Source organism: Atractosteus spatula, chromosome 25 (assembly GCF_055471065.1).
Source record: "Atractosteus spatula isolate fAtrSpa1 chromosome 25, fAtrSpa1.hap1, whole genome shotgun sequence".
Taxonomy (NCBI): Eukaryota; Metazoa; Chordata; class Actinopteri; order Semionotiformes; family Lepisosteidae; genus Atractosteus; species Atractosteus spatula.
Window position 1 is genome coordinate 6,389,403 of NC_142730.1, and position 15,620 is coordinate 6,405,022.

Genomic DNA, 15,620 nt, shown 5'->3' on the forward strand with positions numbered 1-15,620 from the left:
GTCAGGATCACTTTGTCTGCTGTCTTTAAGCTTTGGTCAGATTTTCCACCAATGAGTTGTTTATTTTGGAGTGGGAGGTCCCAGATAGCACCGAAGTTTGCACAGCGGTCTCCCCTGCTCACCCTCACTCTTCTCTTCAGCCATGACTGTGTGGCAGAGCGACAGCAGCCTGAAGAACTCGTGAGTGGCCGGGTCGTCCAGCTTGACCGCCTCCAGCAGGCTCTGGTCACAGAACGAGAACCTGCTGTCGGCCAGTGGGTTGAAGGAAAAGTCCAGTGGCTCAGCTCTCTGGGGTAGGATAGAGGGGGAGGGCAAGAAAAAGCAGAAGTCAAGTCACTGCTGCTGGAACTACTAAATTAAAAATTCTATAAAATTAGGAAGATGGTCATTTTAAAAGGTCTTACAGTTGTCATTTTGGGCTGTGACCCTAGAGTGTCAATCACCTCACCTGCCAGGAGAAGACAGAGTCAGAATTACAGTTGTGCATGTAGACAACAGACACTGGCTGTAGTGATAATGCAGGAATACTGTAGTAGTTACACAAGGAGACTACAGACACTGGCTGCAGTGATAATGCAGGAATACTGTAGTAGTTACCCTGAGAGGCTACAGGCAGTGACTGCAGTGATAATGCAGGAATACTGTAGTAGTTACACTGAGAGACCACAGCAGTGACTGCAGTGATAATGCAGGAATACTGTAGTAGTTACCCTGAGAGGCTACAGGCAGTGACTGCAGTGATAATGCAGGAATACTGTAGTAGTTACACTGAGAGACCACAGCAGTGACTGCAGTGATAATGCAGGAATACTGTAGTAGTTACACTGAGAGGCTATAGACACTGGCTGCAGTGATAATGCAGGAATACTGTAGTAGTTACACAGAGAGACTAGACAGTGGCAGCGGTGATAATGCAGGAATACTGTAGTAGTTACACAGAGAGACTAGACAGTGGCAGCGGTGATAATGCAGGAATACTGTAGTAGTTACACAGGGAGACTACAGACACTGGCTGCAGTGATAATGCAGGAATACTGTAGTAGTTACACTGAGAGGCTATAGACACTGGCTGCAGTGATAATGCAGGAATACTGTAGTAGTTACACTGAGAGGCTACAGGCAGTGGCTGCAGTGATAATGCAGGAATACTGTAGGACTGCAGTACTACAGTAGTACTGTAGTAGCTACACAAAATGGCTGTGTGCAGTGCAGGGAGGGCCTCACCGTAGGCCTTGCCGTTGATAGAGCACTTGTTGAAGGTCATGATGTTCTGCGTGAGCGTGCCGGTCTTGTCGGAGAAGATGTACTCCACCTGGCCCAGCTCCTCGTTCAGCGTGGTGGTGCGGGCCTCTGCCGGCGTGTTCCGGCGCTGGCAGTACATCTTCCTGTCCCAGTTGATGAAGTAGCTGTGGCCAAGCCTGATCACCTCCACACTGTACGTGGAGAACAGGGAGAACAAGGGAAAAGCAGAATAAGAAGCCCGAAGGTGGGGGGGACGGAGCAGAGAGCGGGGAGAGACAGACGGGAGAGAGACTGGGAGAGGGGGGGAAATTAGCGGGGCTGGCACCGAGCTGATGAACTGGTTCACAGAGATGTATCACAGTGGGACGGGGGCGACTACGACAACCTGGAAACGGCAGCGTCTCCGGACCGGTGGGTACGGTAGAGCAGAGGCACGCTGGTCCACCACACAGTACATCCATAGCCGCGGCCTTCACCCAGACTCGGAGAGGCAACGCTGAGGAACGCAGATGAAATCAGCCAGCTCCAGGAATAAGTGGCAGGAGGGTGGAAACGACTAGGAAGCCTTGCTCCAGGTATGGGGGGAAAAACTTATTCCCGTGGCTGGTGGCGCATACTGGGAGGAGTCCCGCACACTGGCACACACGCACAACACGGTCAGTGAGAAATTATTCAGCCACTCTCTTGACTCTGTTCAGTTTCGGGGGAGGCAGAGGTGTCTGAGTGTGTGTGTGTGTGGGGGGGGGGGGGGGGGGGGTATTGCTTACCTGTTGGGTTTGGGGCTGAAGAAACCATGCAACAATAAAAACAAAATAACAATCGTAATTAAAATCAATAAACCAGTCAGGAGGGAGGGAAACAAGGAACGTGACTAGCAGACAAATTCAAACTAACAGGCAGGCGTGCTCATTTCTTTAGGGCACTGTTACGATAGTCAGTGTCTTGAGATGGAGGTGGTTCCTGTTTTACCTAAGCAGCAGAGTGCCTATAGGGCACAGATACGATGTTGAAGTTTTTCTATGAAGTGGGGGGTTTGTATTGGTTATAGGTGCAGTATTTCTACAGGGCAAGTGCGAAACCTCCCATTGCTGTAATTTAAGTTTTACTTATACATATATACGCACATATGTATATACAGGATGGCGTTACACACTTTCTATATGGAATAGGTGAAGTTTTTTTAATGGGGATGGTCACATTTTTTCCTAAGGTAAAGTTACAGGGATTTTATTAGGGATAGATACAGTTTCTGTTTATTTAGGAGGACTTTAGGAATGGTGTTCTGTAAGGACAGATACAAGAGGGAAGCCTGTTTTATTAGGTGGAAATACAGAATCTGTAAGTGATCTTTGGGGTTCCTAGAGGAGAAAGGTACAGGTTCCCTATAGGGTAGCGCAGTATTTTTTGTGGGGTTCCTAGAGGAGAAAGGTACAGGTTCCCTATAGGGTAGCGCAGTATTTTTTGTGGGGTTTCTAGAGGAGAAAGGTACAGGTTCCCTATAGGGTAGCGCAGTATTTTATGTGGGGATTTTAGAGAAGAAAGGTACAGGTTTCTAGGCCTTCTCTCTGACCTGACATAGAGCGAGATAGGCACCACGGTGTTCAGGATGATGACGTAGGACCAGAAGGACAGGAAGCCGGAGAACAGGAAGTTGTCAATGGGCTGGTCCCAGGGCAGATAGATCTGGAACAGGGAGCCGACCTCCTTCTCCCACACAGCGTTCCCAATGGACAGGATCACTCCCATACACACCAGGAACCCAAAGATCTGCAGACAGAGAGAAGGGAAGGATCGAAAGAGAAAGAGTGAGAGTGGGGACAGTGTGTGTGATGACTGAAGGAAAGGGAGGTGACAGATATAGGGTTCAGGGGGTGTTTTAAGAATAGAATGGTGAGAGGAACTGAACCCAGAACATTTCGTACCCAGAGCACCAGTGTGTTCATCAGGCGGTCGATACTTGTTCTCTTAAACTTGGTGCGTCCACTATTCTGCATCAGCTTGGTGTCAGGACCTGAGTGCAAGAGAGACAGTGGAGATGTGAGGCTCTCGGAGAGAGTGAGAGAGAGAGACAGAGGAGACAGGATCTGTGAAGATGTCCACACTGTAGCATCGCTGTGCTCTTCTGACAGAGGGTGAGACAGGTAAAGGGACAGTATGTATGCAGATGACCAGCCCCCAGCAGCTCTGTGTTCCTCAGACAGAGGGACGGACAGGCAGAGGGACGGAACCTGCAAAGAAGACTAACCCCTAGCAGCTATGTGTCCTTCAGACAGAGAGGTAGTCAGGCAGAGGGACAGTTGAGCAGTGAGACAGTCAGGCAGAGGGACAGTACCTGCGAAGATGACCAGCCCGTAGCAGCTCTCCGTGTTCCTCAGCACACAGCCGCGCAGTAGCATGTTCTGGTTGCTCAGGCCGTACTTGTTCTCCTGCCAGTACAGAGTCCCACAGAACCGGTCCAGCTTGTTATTGGGCGGCTCGCAGACCACCTCTCCTGTACAGGCAGGGAGGGGACAGAGGGACAGGTTATTACAGAGACAGAGAACCAAGGAGATGTCAGGCTGCAGACCGAGGCACACACAACAGAAAGGTTAGAGATGAAGGGAGAGACAGCTGGGTCACAGACAGACAAGAGGGATGGCATGGACAGACAGAGTCCGTACCATCAAAGCGGGCCAGTCTCTCAGGGTCTCCCAGCTCCGAGGTCACTGGCAGGGACTGACGCACCTTCATGTTGGTCTCCCTGATAGAGCATGGACATACAGGCAGGGTTACTGTAGCTGCAAGGTAACACACTGAATGTCTGACTCACACACGCTAGCAGGAGGAGTCATTATTTAATGGGTTAATTTCTTATTCGCTGGAAACATTATTATATGCATTCTTATTATAAATATTGAAAACTAGCAGCATGCCACTTACAAAAATATAGCTGCCAGGTGCATTTCAAGTCTGTTTCCATTTTGAGTAAATCTGAACAGAGAAAATTAATGTTAAATATACTTGCTGCTATGTTTCATCAGTATAGACTGAAGAAGAGCTCTGCAGCTGATATTAATACCTGGAGTGATTCATACTGTGCAATCAGAGTCAGACTGACTGACACATAAGTAGTGTGATTAACATCACAGTAAAACCTGGAGTGGATCAGGCTGCTGTGCATTGGGAGTCTGACAGCACTGTAAAACCTGGAGTGGATCAGGCTGCTGTGCACTGGGAGCGTGTGTGTGTGTGTTGGTGTTTTCGTACCCATCCAGCTCCGCCGTCTCGATGTAGCACAGTCCGTGTGGCTCGCTGCTTGACAGGAGGAGGAGATCGGCCTTCAGAGACACAACGAGAGCTCGTGATGAGCACATACAAGGGCAAATCATGGTAAAGCTTCAGGACAGGACAGGAAGGCCTTCTCTACCAGGCAGGAAGCAGATAACACAGAGAGAACAGACAGAATTTCTCCACAGACATACTAAGAAAGACTTTTTCAGTGTGGAAACTGGAGTTACGGTGTTTCCATATCCAAATACATTATTTATATGCACCTTCATATAAGTACATATTTATATTTATTGGATTTGCAGACTGCCCGGCTTTCAGAGGAGTACTTTGCTCTGCCCCACCTTGAACACACCCCACCTGTCCAAGACTGAGGGCTCTTCGACAGGCCATGGGCTACTCTGTGCCTCATGGGCGATCGATCGCAGATTGGAGGCATGTCTTGTCTCCATCTCTCTCTCTCTGACGTCACTGCAGGCTTGCCAGGCGCCCGAAGAGCACACCTGCCCCCCCATCTCCATTTGGGGAGCCCCCCCGCCACCGTCAGCTTGTGACGTAACCCCAGTCTGAAACCTGGGGCCCAATCTCCAGAGAAACTCCCACTGTGGCAGATCTCTGGGAAGAACGGAGCGATGGAGCGGCAGGCAAGCCCGTCCGCCCCCCCACTGTCTGCCCCGTGCCTGCTGGCAGAGAAGCGGACTTACTGCCACGAACTGGTTGTTCTCCAGTTTGATGATGTCTCCCACACGCACGTTCATCCACTTCTCCTTCTGAAGGCTGGGAGGCAGAGAGAAAGACACAGCTGCTGTCAGAGAGTGGCAAACCCGTACCCACAATGCACCACCGTGAAGAGGACACGGGCACCGCAGGACAAGCTCAAAGAAGAGTAATTCCAGGTCCAAGAGGAATGTCATACACACAAAGCAAAGGAACTGAGTCTCTTCAGTCCTAGGCACAGGAGGTTACAGGAGGGCTGATTTACAGCATACACTTGTCATTTAATATCTGTGACATGAATACCTGACCGGAATCAATAAGAACTATTTACATATCCACATGCAGTACTTATGGCATAATCATCGATACTCACGATCTTACAGTTAAGGTACACATCAATAATCAGCGCTATGGTACGCAATGAGAGTTTAATGCTCACAGATTAAACAATCAAGACCTTAAACGTCAGTAATCGATACTAATACTAACCTAACAGTCAGATCGTTACTCCATTCTAAAATGTAAACTTCCCAGTCAACGCCAATATCCGCAGCTTACATCGTACTCACATGCCATTGATGAGGACCTGAGACTGGCGGTTGTTGACCTGCTTGTCGCTCTTGTGACGAAACTGCAGCGGGAGAAAGTAACAGGGGCATGCAGTCAGTCTGGCTTGCTGTGAGGTCACCGTCAGCGAAATGTGTCACATGAGGTGTTAACTACAGTACACGAACTGAGAAACTGTAAAATACACCAGGGGGCGCTGTCTAGAAGGTTACTGGAGATGCTGTGTGCTGGATCAGTGTCAGCAGTGTGACTGGGAGGTTACTGGAGATGCTGTGTGCTGGATCAGTGTCAGCAGTGTGACTGGGATGTTTCTGCAGATGCTGTGTGCTGGATCAGTGTTAGCAGTGTGACTGGGAGGTTACTGGAGATGCTGTGTGCTGGATCAGTGTTGGTTCTGCGCTCAGAAACTCACATAGTCATCTGTAGCATCCTTCACTGCAGTGATGCTCAGCACCAAGACTAAAGGCACAATGGTGGTGAACCAAGAGAGTGATGAGATCTGAGGAATTAACTGAGAGAAAGAGGTTAATAAACACACTGCTCTACAATGCACTGAGCCACAGACAAGAGTCTCCAATTGATAGGGCACAAGAGAGTTTCAGACAGAGAGGGTTTAACACGAGCGGAGCTCTAACATATCTCAGCACACTGGAACTTCGGTGCCACTCCTGGTGCTGTGCTGGGCTCAGATCAACCCTGGAATTAACCAGTCTCCTCAGAGCCTCCCTCCCCTCTCTCTTCCTTTCCTGACTGCTCTCTCTGTCGCCTCCATCTCCATCAGTCCCTCCCTCTCCCTCTCTGCCTGATTCAGGGCTGGTCTGCGGGAGAGCGAGCCCGTCCCCTGCGTCCTTCAGCACTGTGAGAACGCGGAGTCCTGTAAGCTGATAGTGGTTCTGCAGACACGTGTCGCTCTCAATCTCTCGCTCCCTCCCCCTCCTCCCTGGTTATGTAATGCCAGGCCGCTGTCTGCGCACACGAGTGACCTCAAAGCTACAGCCGCATTCCCCACCTGCAGAGAAAACAGGGACTGACGGAGTGTGCCGTTGCCATGTGAATGTGAGTCTACCTATCCAGAAGTTGGATGGACACATGACTGGATAAATGGATGACCTTTCCATGCATATGTAGCACAGATACAGCACCAGTTTATCTTTCTCCTTTGCCTATCACCCTGTCAGTCTGTCTGTGTGTGTGTGTGTTCCCTGTCCGTCACCATCCCCACCTTCATACTGACAGTCCTTCAGAGCAGGTAGTGTAGAATGGATGACCCCACCCTCCCATAAAAAAGTTATGCTGCCATGGCAACACAGGAGGCTTACCTGTAGAATGAGCAGGAACAGGAAGTAGGTGTTGGCCACTTCCTGAAACTGCTCAAAGAGGTTGACAGGCAGGAAAGTGATGATGTTGTACTTGGAGGTCATGATGCAGTTATTCTGAGAGAGAGAAGGGAGAGGCGCAGAGGAAGAGAAGGAAGGAAAGAGGGGGGATGTAGAGAATACAGAAAGAATGGGTACAGGAAAAAATGTGATTAAAATACACTTTAAACATACAAACACACCCACTTGAAACAGAAGCAAAACTTTATACCGCCCTATTCACACAACGTTGGAACAAATAAAATGGAGAGCTTTCAGACAGCCTGGTCAGCCACCGGAGGGTGATGTTGTATAGCAAGCCAAGAACACACTTATCTTAAATTCTATCCATCCATTTCCTATTCAGGGTCAATCTGGGGGGAGCTGGGGTCTATCCCAGCAAGCAACGGGTGCAAGGCGGAGTACACCCCAGATGGGACGCCAGTCAGTCTCAGGGCACACCTAGACACACTTACACTCACACCAGGGCCAACTTTCCCAGAGGCCAGTTAATCTCCCAGCACGTCTTTGGACTGTGGGAGGAAACTGGAGCAGTGCAGGTCCATAATTAAACCCAGGTGAGGCAGTAATGCTAACCAATGCTCCACCGTGACGCCCTATTCACCCAATTGTACAATATAAAACAAAAGGGTTACAGTGTGACCCGGCCCAGACTGGATCAGCGATCTCTGGACTGTGGGGTTACAGTGTGACCCAGCCCAGACTGGACCAGTGATCTCTAGACTGCAGGGTTACAGTGTGACCCAGACTGGACCAGCGATCTCTGGACTGTAGGGTTACAGTGTGACCCAGACTGGACCAGTGATCTCTGGACTGTGGGGTTACAGTGTGACCCAGCCCAGACTGGACCAGTGATCTCTGGACTGTAGGGTTACAGTGTGACCCAGACTGGACCGGCGATCTCTGGACTGTAGGGTTACAGTGTGACCCAGACTGGACCAGTGATCTCTGGACTGTAGGGTTACAGTGTGACCCAGACTGGACCAGTGATCTCTGGACTGTGGGGTTACAGAGTGACCCAGCCCAGACTGGACCGGTGATCTCTGGACTGTAGGGTTACAGTGTGACCAGGCCCAGACTGGACCAGTGATCTCTGGACTGTAGGGTTACAGTGTGGACCGGCCCAGACTGGACCGGTGATCTCTGGACTGTAGGATTCATCCTGTGCATTAAATGAGCTCCTTTAACAGCTGAGCCACTCACAGTCCCTCCCTCTTCCTATGTCTCCAGCTAACTGAAACAGGCGAACCTCCTGCACAACACTTAGTTTTCACTAATGTGTCTGCAAACCACCTGGAGGAGATAAAAGAGACTAAAAACCCGCATGTCCGTAACACCCCCAGTCAATCAGCTGACAAGCCCACGCAGAAAGAAAATCAACAAACCCCTCAGTACATACCGCGTACTGGAACTTCTCGTTGTACTCCCGGTCATTCGCTTTCACTCTTCTCTCCTCCTCTGGTTCGGAAAAAAACCCAGAAAAAAGAAAAGATTAACCTGACAAACATGACGCCAAGGTGGGGGAAAGAGGGACACTAAAATTGCTGCCGCACATCCCTTCTGAAGCCCATCGGCCAGTCTCTCAAATTCAACCTCACTTCCAGACATCATCCTCCCATCTTGAGCAGCACGATAGGGGGGGTCTGTGGGTACGGGTACCCCCAATGTTCCAACTCTTGCATTTACACAGGGGGCAAGAGAGTGACTTTGACACACAGCTGCAGGGTTCGATACGCAGCTATGCTGCTAGTTATCCAGACTGCCAGTCCATTATCGGCCTCAGCAGGAACTCGCACACCCGGCCAAACGCAGTCCTACAGAGCACGGGCAGAGCTGCGATATGTCCTCAGCTGGTCTACCTCCCAGCCTGCACCTGTCCGCTGCTGGGAGTCCAGCCTCCTGCAACCCCCGAGTGTGCCAGCGCGCAGCGGGCAGGCCTGACTGTCACGCCCCGGAGAACTCCCCCAGAAACACACAGGTGTGTGGGGACGAAGATGAGCCCCCAGCGCGAATGACTCATTTGGAATCTAAAGCTGTCCTCTCTGAAAAGTGCCCAAAACCGCCGTTTCGGGTCTATTTTCAGCATCGGAGGAGGTTCATTTTGGCAAGGCCCGAAAAACAAGTGTGTGTGCTTGTGGTCTGGTTCATATTTCTGAGAATGTGAGCGCTTGCGTGCGTGCGTGCGTGCGTGCGTGCGTGCGTGCGTGCGGTGATCAGTCCTCCTCGTTCTCTCCAGTTTACAGTTAAGTGCTACAGGAGGGCAGGAAAGATGCAAGGTGGATGAAAAAAAAAGATGAAAGTGGGAGTTTGCCATGCTCAGCAGATTTGGAGTAAAACAGCAGGAAACTGCACGCTCCCCCCCCCCAGATCTGAGCCTGTTCTGCTGATGTTGTGATGTTTGGGCATCTCCCACCTCATACAATATTGATCAGACCCTTGAAACTGTTTAGAGAACGGGGCTGCGTGTGGAGAGACAGGGTGTGTGTGTGTGGAACAGACTCAAATGCTCAGAGTGACAAATACAGAAACACAGAGCCACAAGAACTGACCGTCATGAGCTGCCCTAGCAGTGAATTTGAGCTCCTTCCATCTGGGTGTCGATTTAGACTGCCTGTATTCAAGAGCAATACAGCTAAGTCATCTTTTATCCCCACAGCTATTTACCTGCTCCATTTGCACAATTACCTGTATACTGTTTTACTTGATTTATATATATTTTCTTCCTTATCCTACAAGTAAGTCCCACTGGTTGATGGGCTTATGCTGTGTTAAAAGTATTGTGTAATGGGTTATGTCTTTTATGGGTCAATAGAGTGAAGTAAGTAAGAACACTCTCACTGACTTTCACACACAGACACATCAAGAGGCAACTGCGCACACACAACGCGTGGCTCACAGACACTGGACGCGCACAGAGACAGAGTGTTGCTGCTGGGGAAGATGTGGGAGAAGGGAAGGGTGTACCCCAGTACCCCATGTCAAGGGGTCTGTCTGCAGTCAGACAAAACAGAAACGAACACACGTTTCCATCACGTGCTCAAGCCCAGGAAGAAGGAAGAAGAGGAGTGGCTCCTTTGTCACCCCCCCAGCCCCTGCAAGACAGGCTGCCATCGCCCAGCTGCGGTTTCCTGCGACAGTCACATGTGTGACACTGCTTCTCACCCAGCAGCTCCGGACCACCGCTGCAGCTGCTCAGAGCAGAGCGGAGACCTGTCCCTCTCTCTGATCCTCCTTCTCTCTCTCTCTCCATCCCTCCCCACCCTTAACCTGCTCAGAGCAGAGACCTGTCCCTCTCTCTGATCCTCCTTCTCTCTCTCTCTCTCCATCCCTCCCTCTCTCTCTCTCCATCCCTCCTCACCCTTAACCTGCTCAGAGCGGAGACCTGTCCCTCTCTCTGATTCTCCTTCTCTCTCTATCCCTCCTTCTCTCTCTCCATCTCTCCTTTCTCTCTCCACACCTCGATCCCTCCTTTCTCTCTCCATCCCTCCTTCTCTCTCTCTTCAGCCCTTCTCTCTCTCCAGTCCTGCCCACCCTTGACCTGCCTGCCCCCTGTCCTTCTCTCTCTCCAACGTGACTCCCCTCTATTTCTCTGGATTCAGTGTCGCCATTTGCTATTTTCCGGGCCCCTCAGCCTTTCTCCCCTCCTTCACTGTCACTCGTCACAGAGGGGAGGGGATGTGTTCACCCTCTCCAGCCACCTCTCTCTCTTTCTCAGCTCTCCTCCAAGGTCAGATACCGGTTTCAACCAAACTGTGCCCTGTCATCAGTTTAAAATCAGACATTAACCATGCTGCCCCCCAGCCCCCCGCCCGATTGCCTGTCTCACTGTCCCCGTTCCTCACTGTGGGCTCCAAGGTCAGCCTGAAACCCAACTCCCACACTCAGCACCCTGCCTGCCTCATCTCTCTCCACCTCCCCATCCCTGTCTCTCATCTTCCCTCTCAGCCATCTGAATAAAATGCAAATGTTACACTATGATGACTGCCCACCCCCACCCACACACACACACTCCTCTTTCCTCCAGTCTCAGCTGCTGCAGAGTCCTGCCTCCTGATTGGCTGCTCATGACATCACCCCCGGACGACCGTGACTCTCTCAGTGCACGCCCAGGCTTGCTTTCCTCCACTCCAGGTCAGCAGGACCCGTCTCGGGCCTGGGTGGCACGTGCCAGCACCTCGCCCGCCAGCTCGCAGGCCCAGCCACCGAGCGAGGAGTCAGAACAACACATGAACGCCAATGTTGGGCTCCACTGATTCAAACTGGACTCCCACTCTTCAGAGCTCTGGTGACAAGTTTTCCCCCGTCATTATGATGCGAAATCTGCCTCATTTTCTATTCTATCTGGATTCATGTAGAGTCACCGAATTACACTTTCTCTTAAGTCTGTTGAGCTGCTCATATTCATGAGCATCTAAGGGAGGGGGTGTGACTCAGTCCCAGTATCCTGCAAACCAATCCATGCAAACCACGCCCCCCTCTATTAGGTACTCATGAATATGCATGAGGGCCTGCATTTCAGCTGGCGTGACTTGTGTTACTATTTCAACCCTTCAAATTCTAATTAACTCTCCTGGATAGTTTAATGAGAGCAGCACAGGGACTCTGGAGCGTGTGCAACGTTCCATTTCTTCCAGTCTTAATTACTGTAATTAAACGGTTACTCAGGTCAATCAAAACCCATCTGACGCTGGTGGCCGTTTTAAACCAGGGGTGGCAGACTCAGGTCCTGGAGGGCCCAGAGCCTTCAGGCACCTGTTCCAATACTAAACAATTGAGGTAATAATTTATCCGATTGAAATGCAGGAGATCACCCAGGGACTTTGGGCGGAAGCATTCCAGTCATGCATGTGATGAAATAATTGCACTAACAATGCTGTTGGGAGCCCCAGTAGAATAAAAACCAGAAGCAGAAGTTAGGCCCTCCAGGAGAAATAGCCGAGCCCTTTAGCCCCCCAAGAGCCTGGCCTGGTACAGGGAATCATAATGCACATCTCCAGCCGCCCCACGCAACCCCGCGCTCCGGGACAGGGAGGCGTCCAGCGCCTGGGGCTGGGAGACAATCAGCCGTGTGGCTCTGGCTTCCCGGCTGGCAAATGTTCCACGCTCGCAGTGCTTTTACACAAGGTGGCCAAGCAGAAATCACAAGGTGTTTCCATTCATAACTAAAATCCTGCTCCTGAAATTCTGGGCTCAGCACCAGGCTGCGGTCGCGATCATTATATGTTCTTAAGCTTGAGACACACCTGGCTGAACTGGAGACACTGCCGTCCCTCTCCTCTCACACTGCCCCTGAATTCACACACTGACACACCCCTGACTGGACTGGAGACACTGCTGTCCCTCTCCTCTCACACTGCCCCTGAATTCACACACTGACACACCCCTGACTGAACTGGAGACACTGCTGTCCCTCTCCTCTCACACTGCCCCTGAATTCACACACTGACACACCCCTGACTGGACTGGAGACACTGCTAGAGACACTGCTGTCCCTCTCCTCTCACACTGCCCCTGAATTCACACACTGACACACCCCTGACTGGACTGGAGACACTGCTGTCCCTCTCCTCTCACACTGCCCCTGAATTCACACACTGACACACACCACACTGTGGTGTCAGTATACAATGTGGTTATGCATTACCTTTAAAACTTCTTAGCAGTTTTACACCAAGCATGAACTAATGAAATATACAACAGTGGCTGTTCAGAGAAGTGCTCAGACAGCAGCATGCACACACCTCTATCACATTCACCCCTGTCCAAAACAAATACAAATGGTATTGTTCTTTTTTTAAAAAAAACATCCCTTGTCCCAGCACATGGTGGGACATCAGCCTTCATTGATGAAGTGAAGAAACAGCAGTGTCTTTGTCAGGCCATACAGATGGAGGAAACAGCCACATAGACACACTCAGGCTCAGAGTTGTGAGGCAGGATGGGCAAAACCCACAGGGGGTGGATCACACTGCTAGGGGTGTGATTATGTGATAACTGGAGTGATAACACCCTTGGGCAGAGAGATAGAACGAGTGAGAGACAGTGAGAGGAGACTGCAGGAGAGTCACAGTGAGAGACAGTGAGAGGAGACTGCAGGAGAGTCACAGTGAGAGGAGACTGCAGGAGAGTCACAGTGAGAGACAGTGAGAGGAGACTGCAGGAGAGTCACAGTGAGAGGAGACTGCCGGAGAGTCACAGTGAGAGACAGTGAGAGGAGACTGCAGGAGAGTCACAGTGAGAGGAGACTGCAGGAGAGTCACAGTGAGAGACAGTGAGAGGAGACTGCAGGAGAGTCACAGTGAGAGGAGACTGCAGGAGAGTCACAGTGAGAGACAGTGAGAGGAGATTGCAGGAGAGTCACAGTGAGAGGAGACTGCAGGAGAGTCACAGTGAGAGACAGTGAGAGGAGACTGCAGGAGAGTCACAGTGAGAGACAGTGAGAGGAGACTGCAGGAGAGTCACAGTGAGAGGAGACTGCAGGAGAGTCACAGAGAGGGAGATGGGAGAGGAGAGGAAGAGGGACAGAATGGAGTGAAGCTCCCCAGACTGAGCCAGAGAGGTGAAGGAGGAAGAGGGGTGACTGGGCCACGGCGCACACAGGCCAAACTGGGACAGAGCCGCACAGGGGCAGGGGAGGGAGGCGCGGTGAGATGGGATGGATGAGTGACGTGGCGCCAGGGCCTGTACCTGCTCCCGCTGCGCTGCCGCCGGCTCTCTCACAGCCGCTCCCCTCCGCCTTCTTCCTTTTAAGCGGAACCACCATGGGAAACCACTTTTCAGGAATGTCTTTCGGGATAGTCATTTTATCCTATTTATTTATTTTTTGTATTTTCTTCCTGAAATCCTGCTTCGGTTACTGCCCTGAGCCGTTTGTTCTCACATGCTGTCCGGTACCCCCGACAGAAGCCTCCCCCCACCCCACCCCACCCCCGACACACACACACACGAAGTATCAATCAATCATTGCCCCCTCCTCCCCCTCTGTTCTGCCGCAGGATGGCTGAGGTCATCTGCCCAGCGCACTGCAGCCCTGCGCTCTGCTGCTCTGATATTATAATTATTTTATTCTTATTAACAATAACAGCCCAACGTCCCGGCTAGCGCACTCCTACCGAGAGAAACGGAGGGCCAGTTATCTCGCACTGACTCTCAGCTACAAGACTCCCATTCTCTCCATTAACTAACTGCCAGATCGGCTAAACTAACGAAAATCGCGACTGAAGTCGTTCAAGATCCAGTTTCCATCTTCCGACTCGCTAGTAATCATTTGGAAAAAAAAGTCCGAGAGAGACACGGTCGATACTGCTCCTAATGTTTCCGCCGTTAATATTGCCGTCCTCGCTTCGCGGTGGTCTTAGATTTTCTTTAGAAATGCTCTTGTGCGCACCAAGGAAGACAAACTACACAAGGATTAAACTGTACAGTCCCTTCGCTCTCTGCCCGAGAGTGCTACACTGTGAGCGCAGGTTGCAGGTTCTCAAGTTCACACCGCTTTAAAAATAATAACACACACTGGAGGCGAGCTCACGATGGTGTTATAGACATTACATAATCAAGGCAGCCTGTGATTGGTGGCTAGCCGATCCAATACCGAGACGCCCTCAGCGTTGCCGCGGCAACTGCCTCTGCAGGGGAGGAAGCGAGCGAGCGAGCTGCGGTTAAACGAACGAAAACAGGTCAGTGCGGCTGTGAAACTAGGCGCCATTTTGGCTCACACACTGGGGAAAGGGGGGCATGTTAAGGACGTCATGGTGATAGGCCCATTTGAGCCAAAATGGCGGCCAGCAAGGGGCCACCCCTCGGCCCCCTCCACGCACTCGCACTTTAGCCGCTCGGTTGTAGAGGACGGCGATGCTTTGCGAGCATGATGGGGAGTGGGGGCTCTGCAGAGGGTGATTGGGCCTGGCAGGTGTCCATGCACGTGCAGAAGAAAACAGGGGCATGAGGCACACTCACTCACACAGAGCCAGACAATTACACTGGCCGCTTGGGTGAACCTCTCTCTGTGTTGCAGCGTCTCAGAGCAGCAGCAGCAGCGATCAGAGATGCTCACCGGGGGAAAACTGCAAAACAAAAGCCAGTAGCTACTCTACAGAGCCCTGGTACTCCCCACTCTCCCCAGTTCCCCCTGCTTTCGCTCTGCGGTGCTGGGGGACTCTCACACGACAGAACAGAGAAGGGACTGATTTTGCACCTCTGGCTGAAGGGGTTCAGTTTGTTTCTTTTTATTAAAAAAAAATTCAAATAAAAAAACTCAGGATTAAAAAAAAAATCCAGACATCCTTCCCAGGTTTTTCAAGGACAAGTATTAGGAACTGGGGTAGTAGCATAACGCGTGTAACCAGTACTACCCCCAGTGCAGAGCGCTCTGGTCTACTCCAGGCTTTGTTACAAACACAAATCAGGCTGAGCAGTGGACTGATCCGAGCAATCTCATCCTGCCATTCCTCG

At 51.1% G+C, this 15,620-nt stretch overlaps 1 protein-coding gene across 1 annotated transcript in view; it reads right to left on the reverse strand.

The window, feature by feature from the left end:
* atp8b2 (ATPase phospholipid transporting 8B2) overlaps nt 1–15,620 on the reverse strand; it is a 32,183-nt gene that overhangs the window by 13,028 nt on the left and 3,535 nt on the right. Inside the window, exons 3-15 of the mRNA XM_088905342.1 lie at nt 8,569–8,627; nt 7,113–7,226; nt 6,206–6,304; nt 5,796–5,857; nt 5,214–5,286; nt 4,489–4,559; nt 3,903–3,982; nt 3,575–3,733; nt 3,165–3,253; nt 2,813–3,009; nt 1,225–1,433; nt 405–448; nt 123–288 (exon numbers count right to left, since the gene is read on the reverse strand). Coding sequence (XP_088761468.1) covers nt 123–288; nt 405–448; nt 1,225–1,433; nt 2,813–3,009; nt 3,165–3,253; nt 3,575–3,733; nt 3,903–3,982; nt 4,489–4,559; nt 5,214–5,286; nt 5,796–5,857; nt 6,206–6,304; nt 7,113–7,226; nt 8,569–8,627 — 1,422 coding nt within the window. The remainder of the gene's footprint in view (nt 1–122; nt 289–404; nt 449–1,224; nt 1,434–2,812; nt 3,010–3,164; nt 3,254–3,574; nt 3,734–3,902; nt 3,983–4,488; nt 4,560–5,213; nt 5,287–5,795; nt 5,858–6,205; nt 6,305–7,112; nt 7,227–8,568; nt 8,628–15,620) is intronic.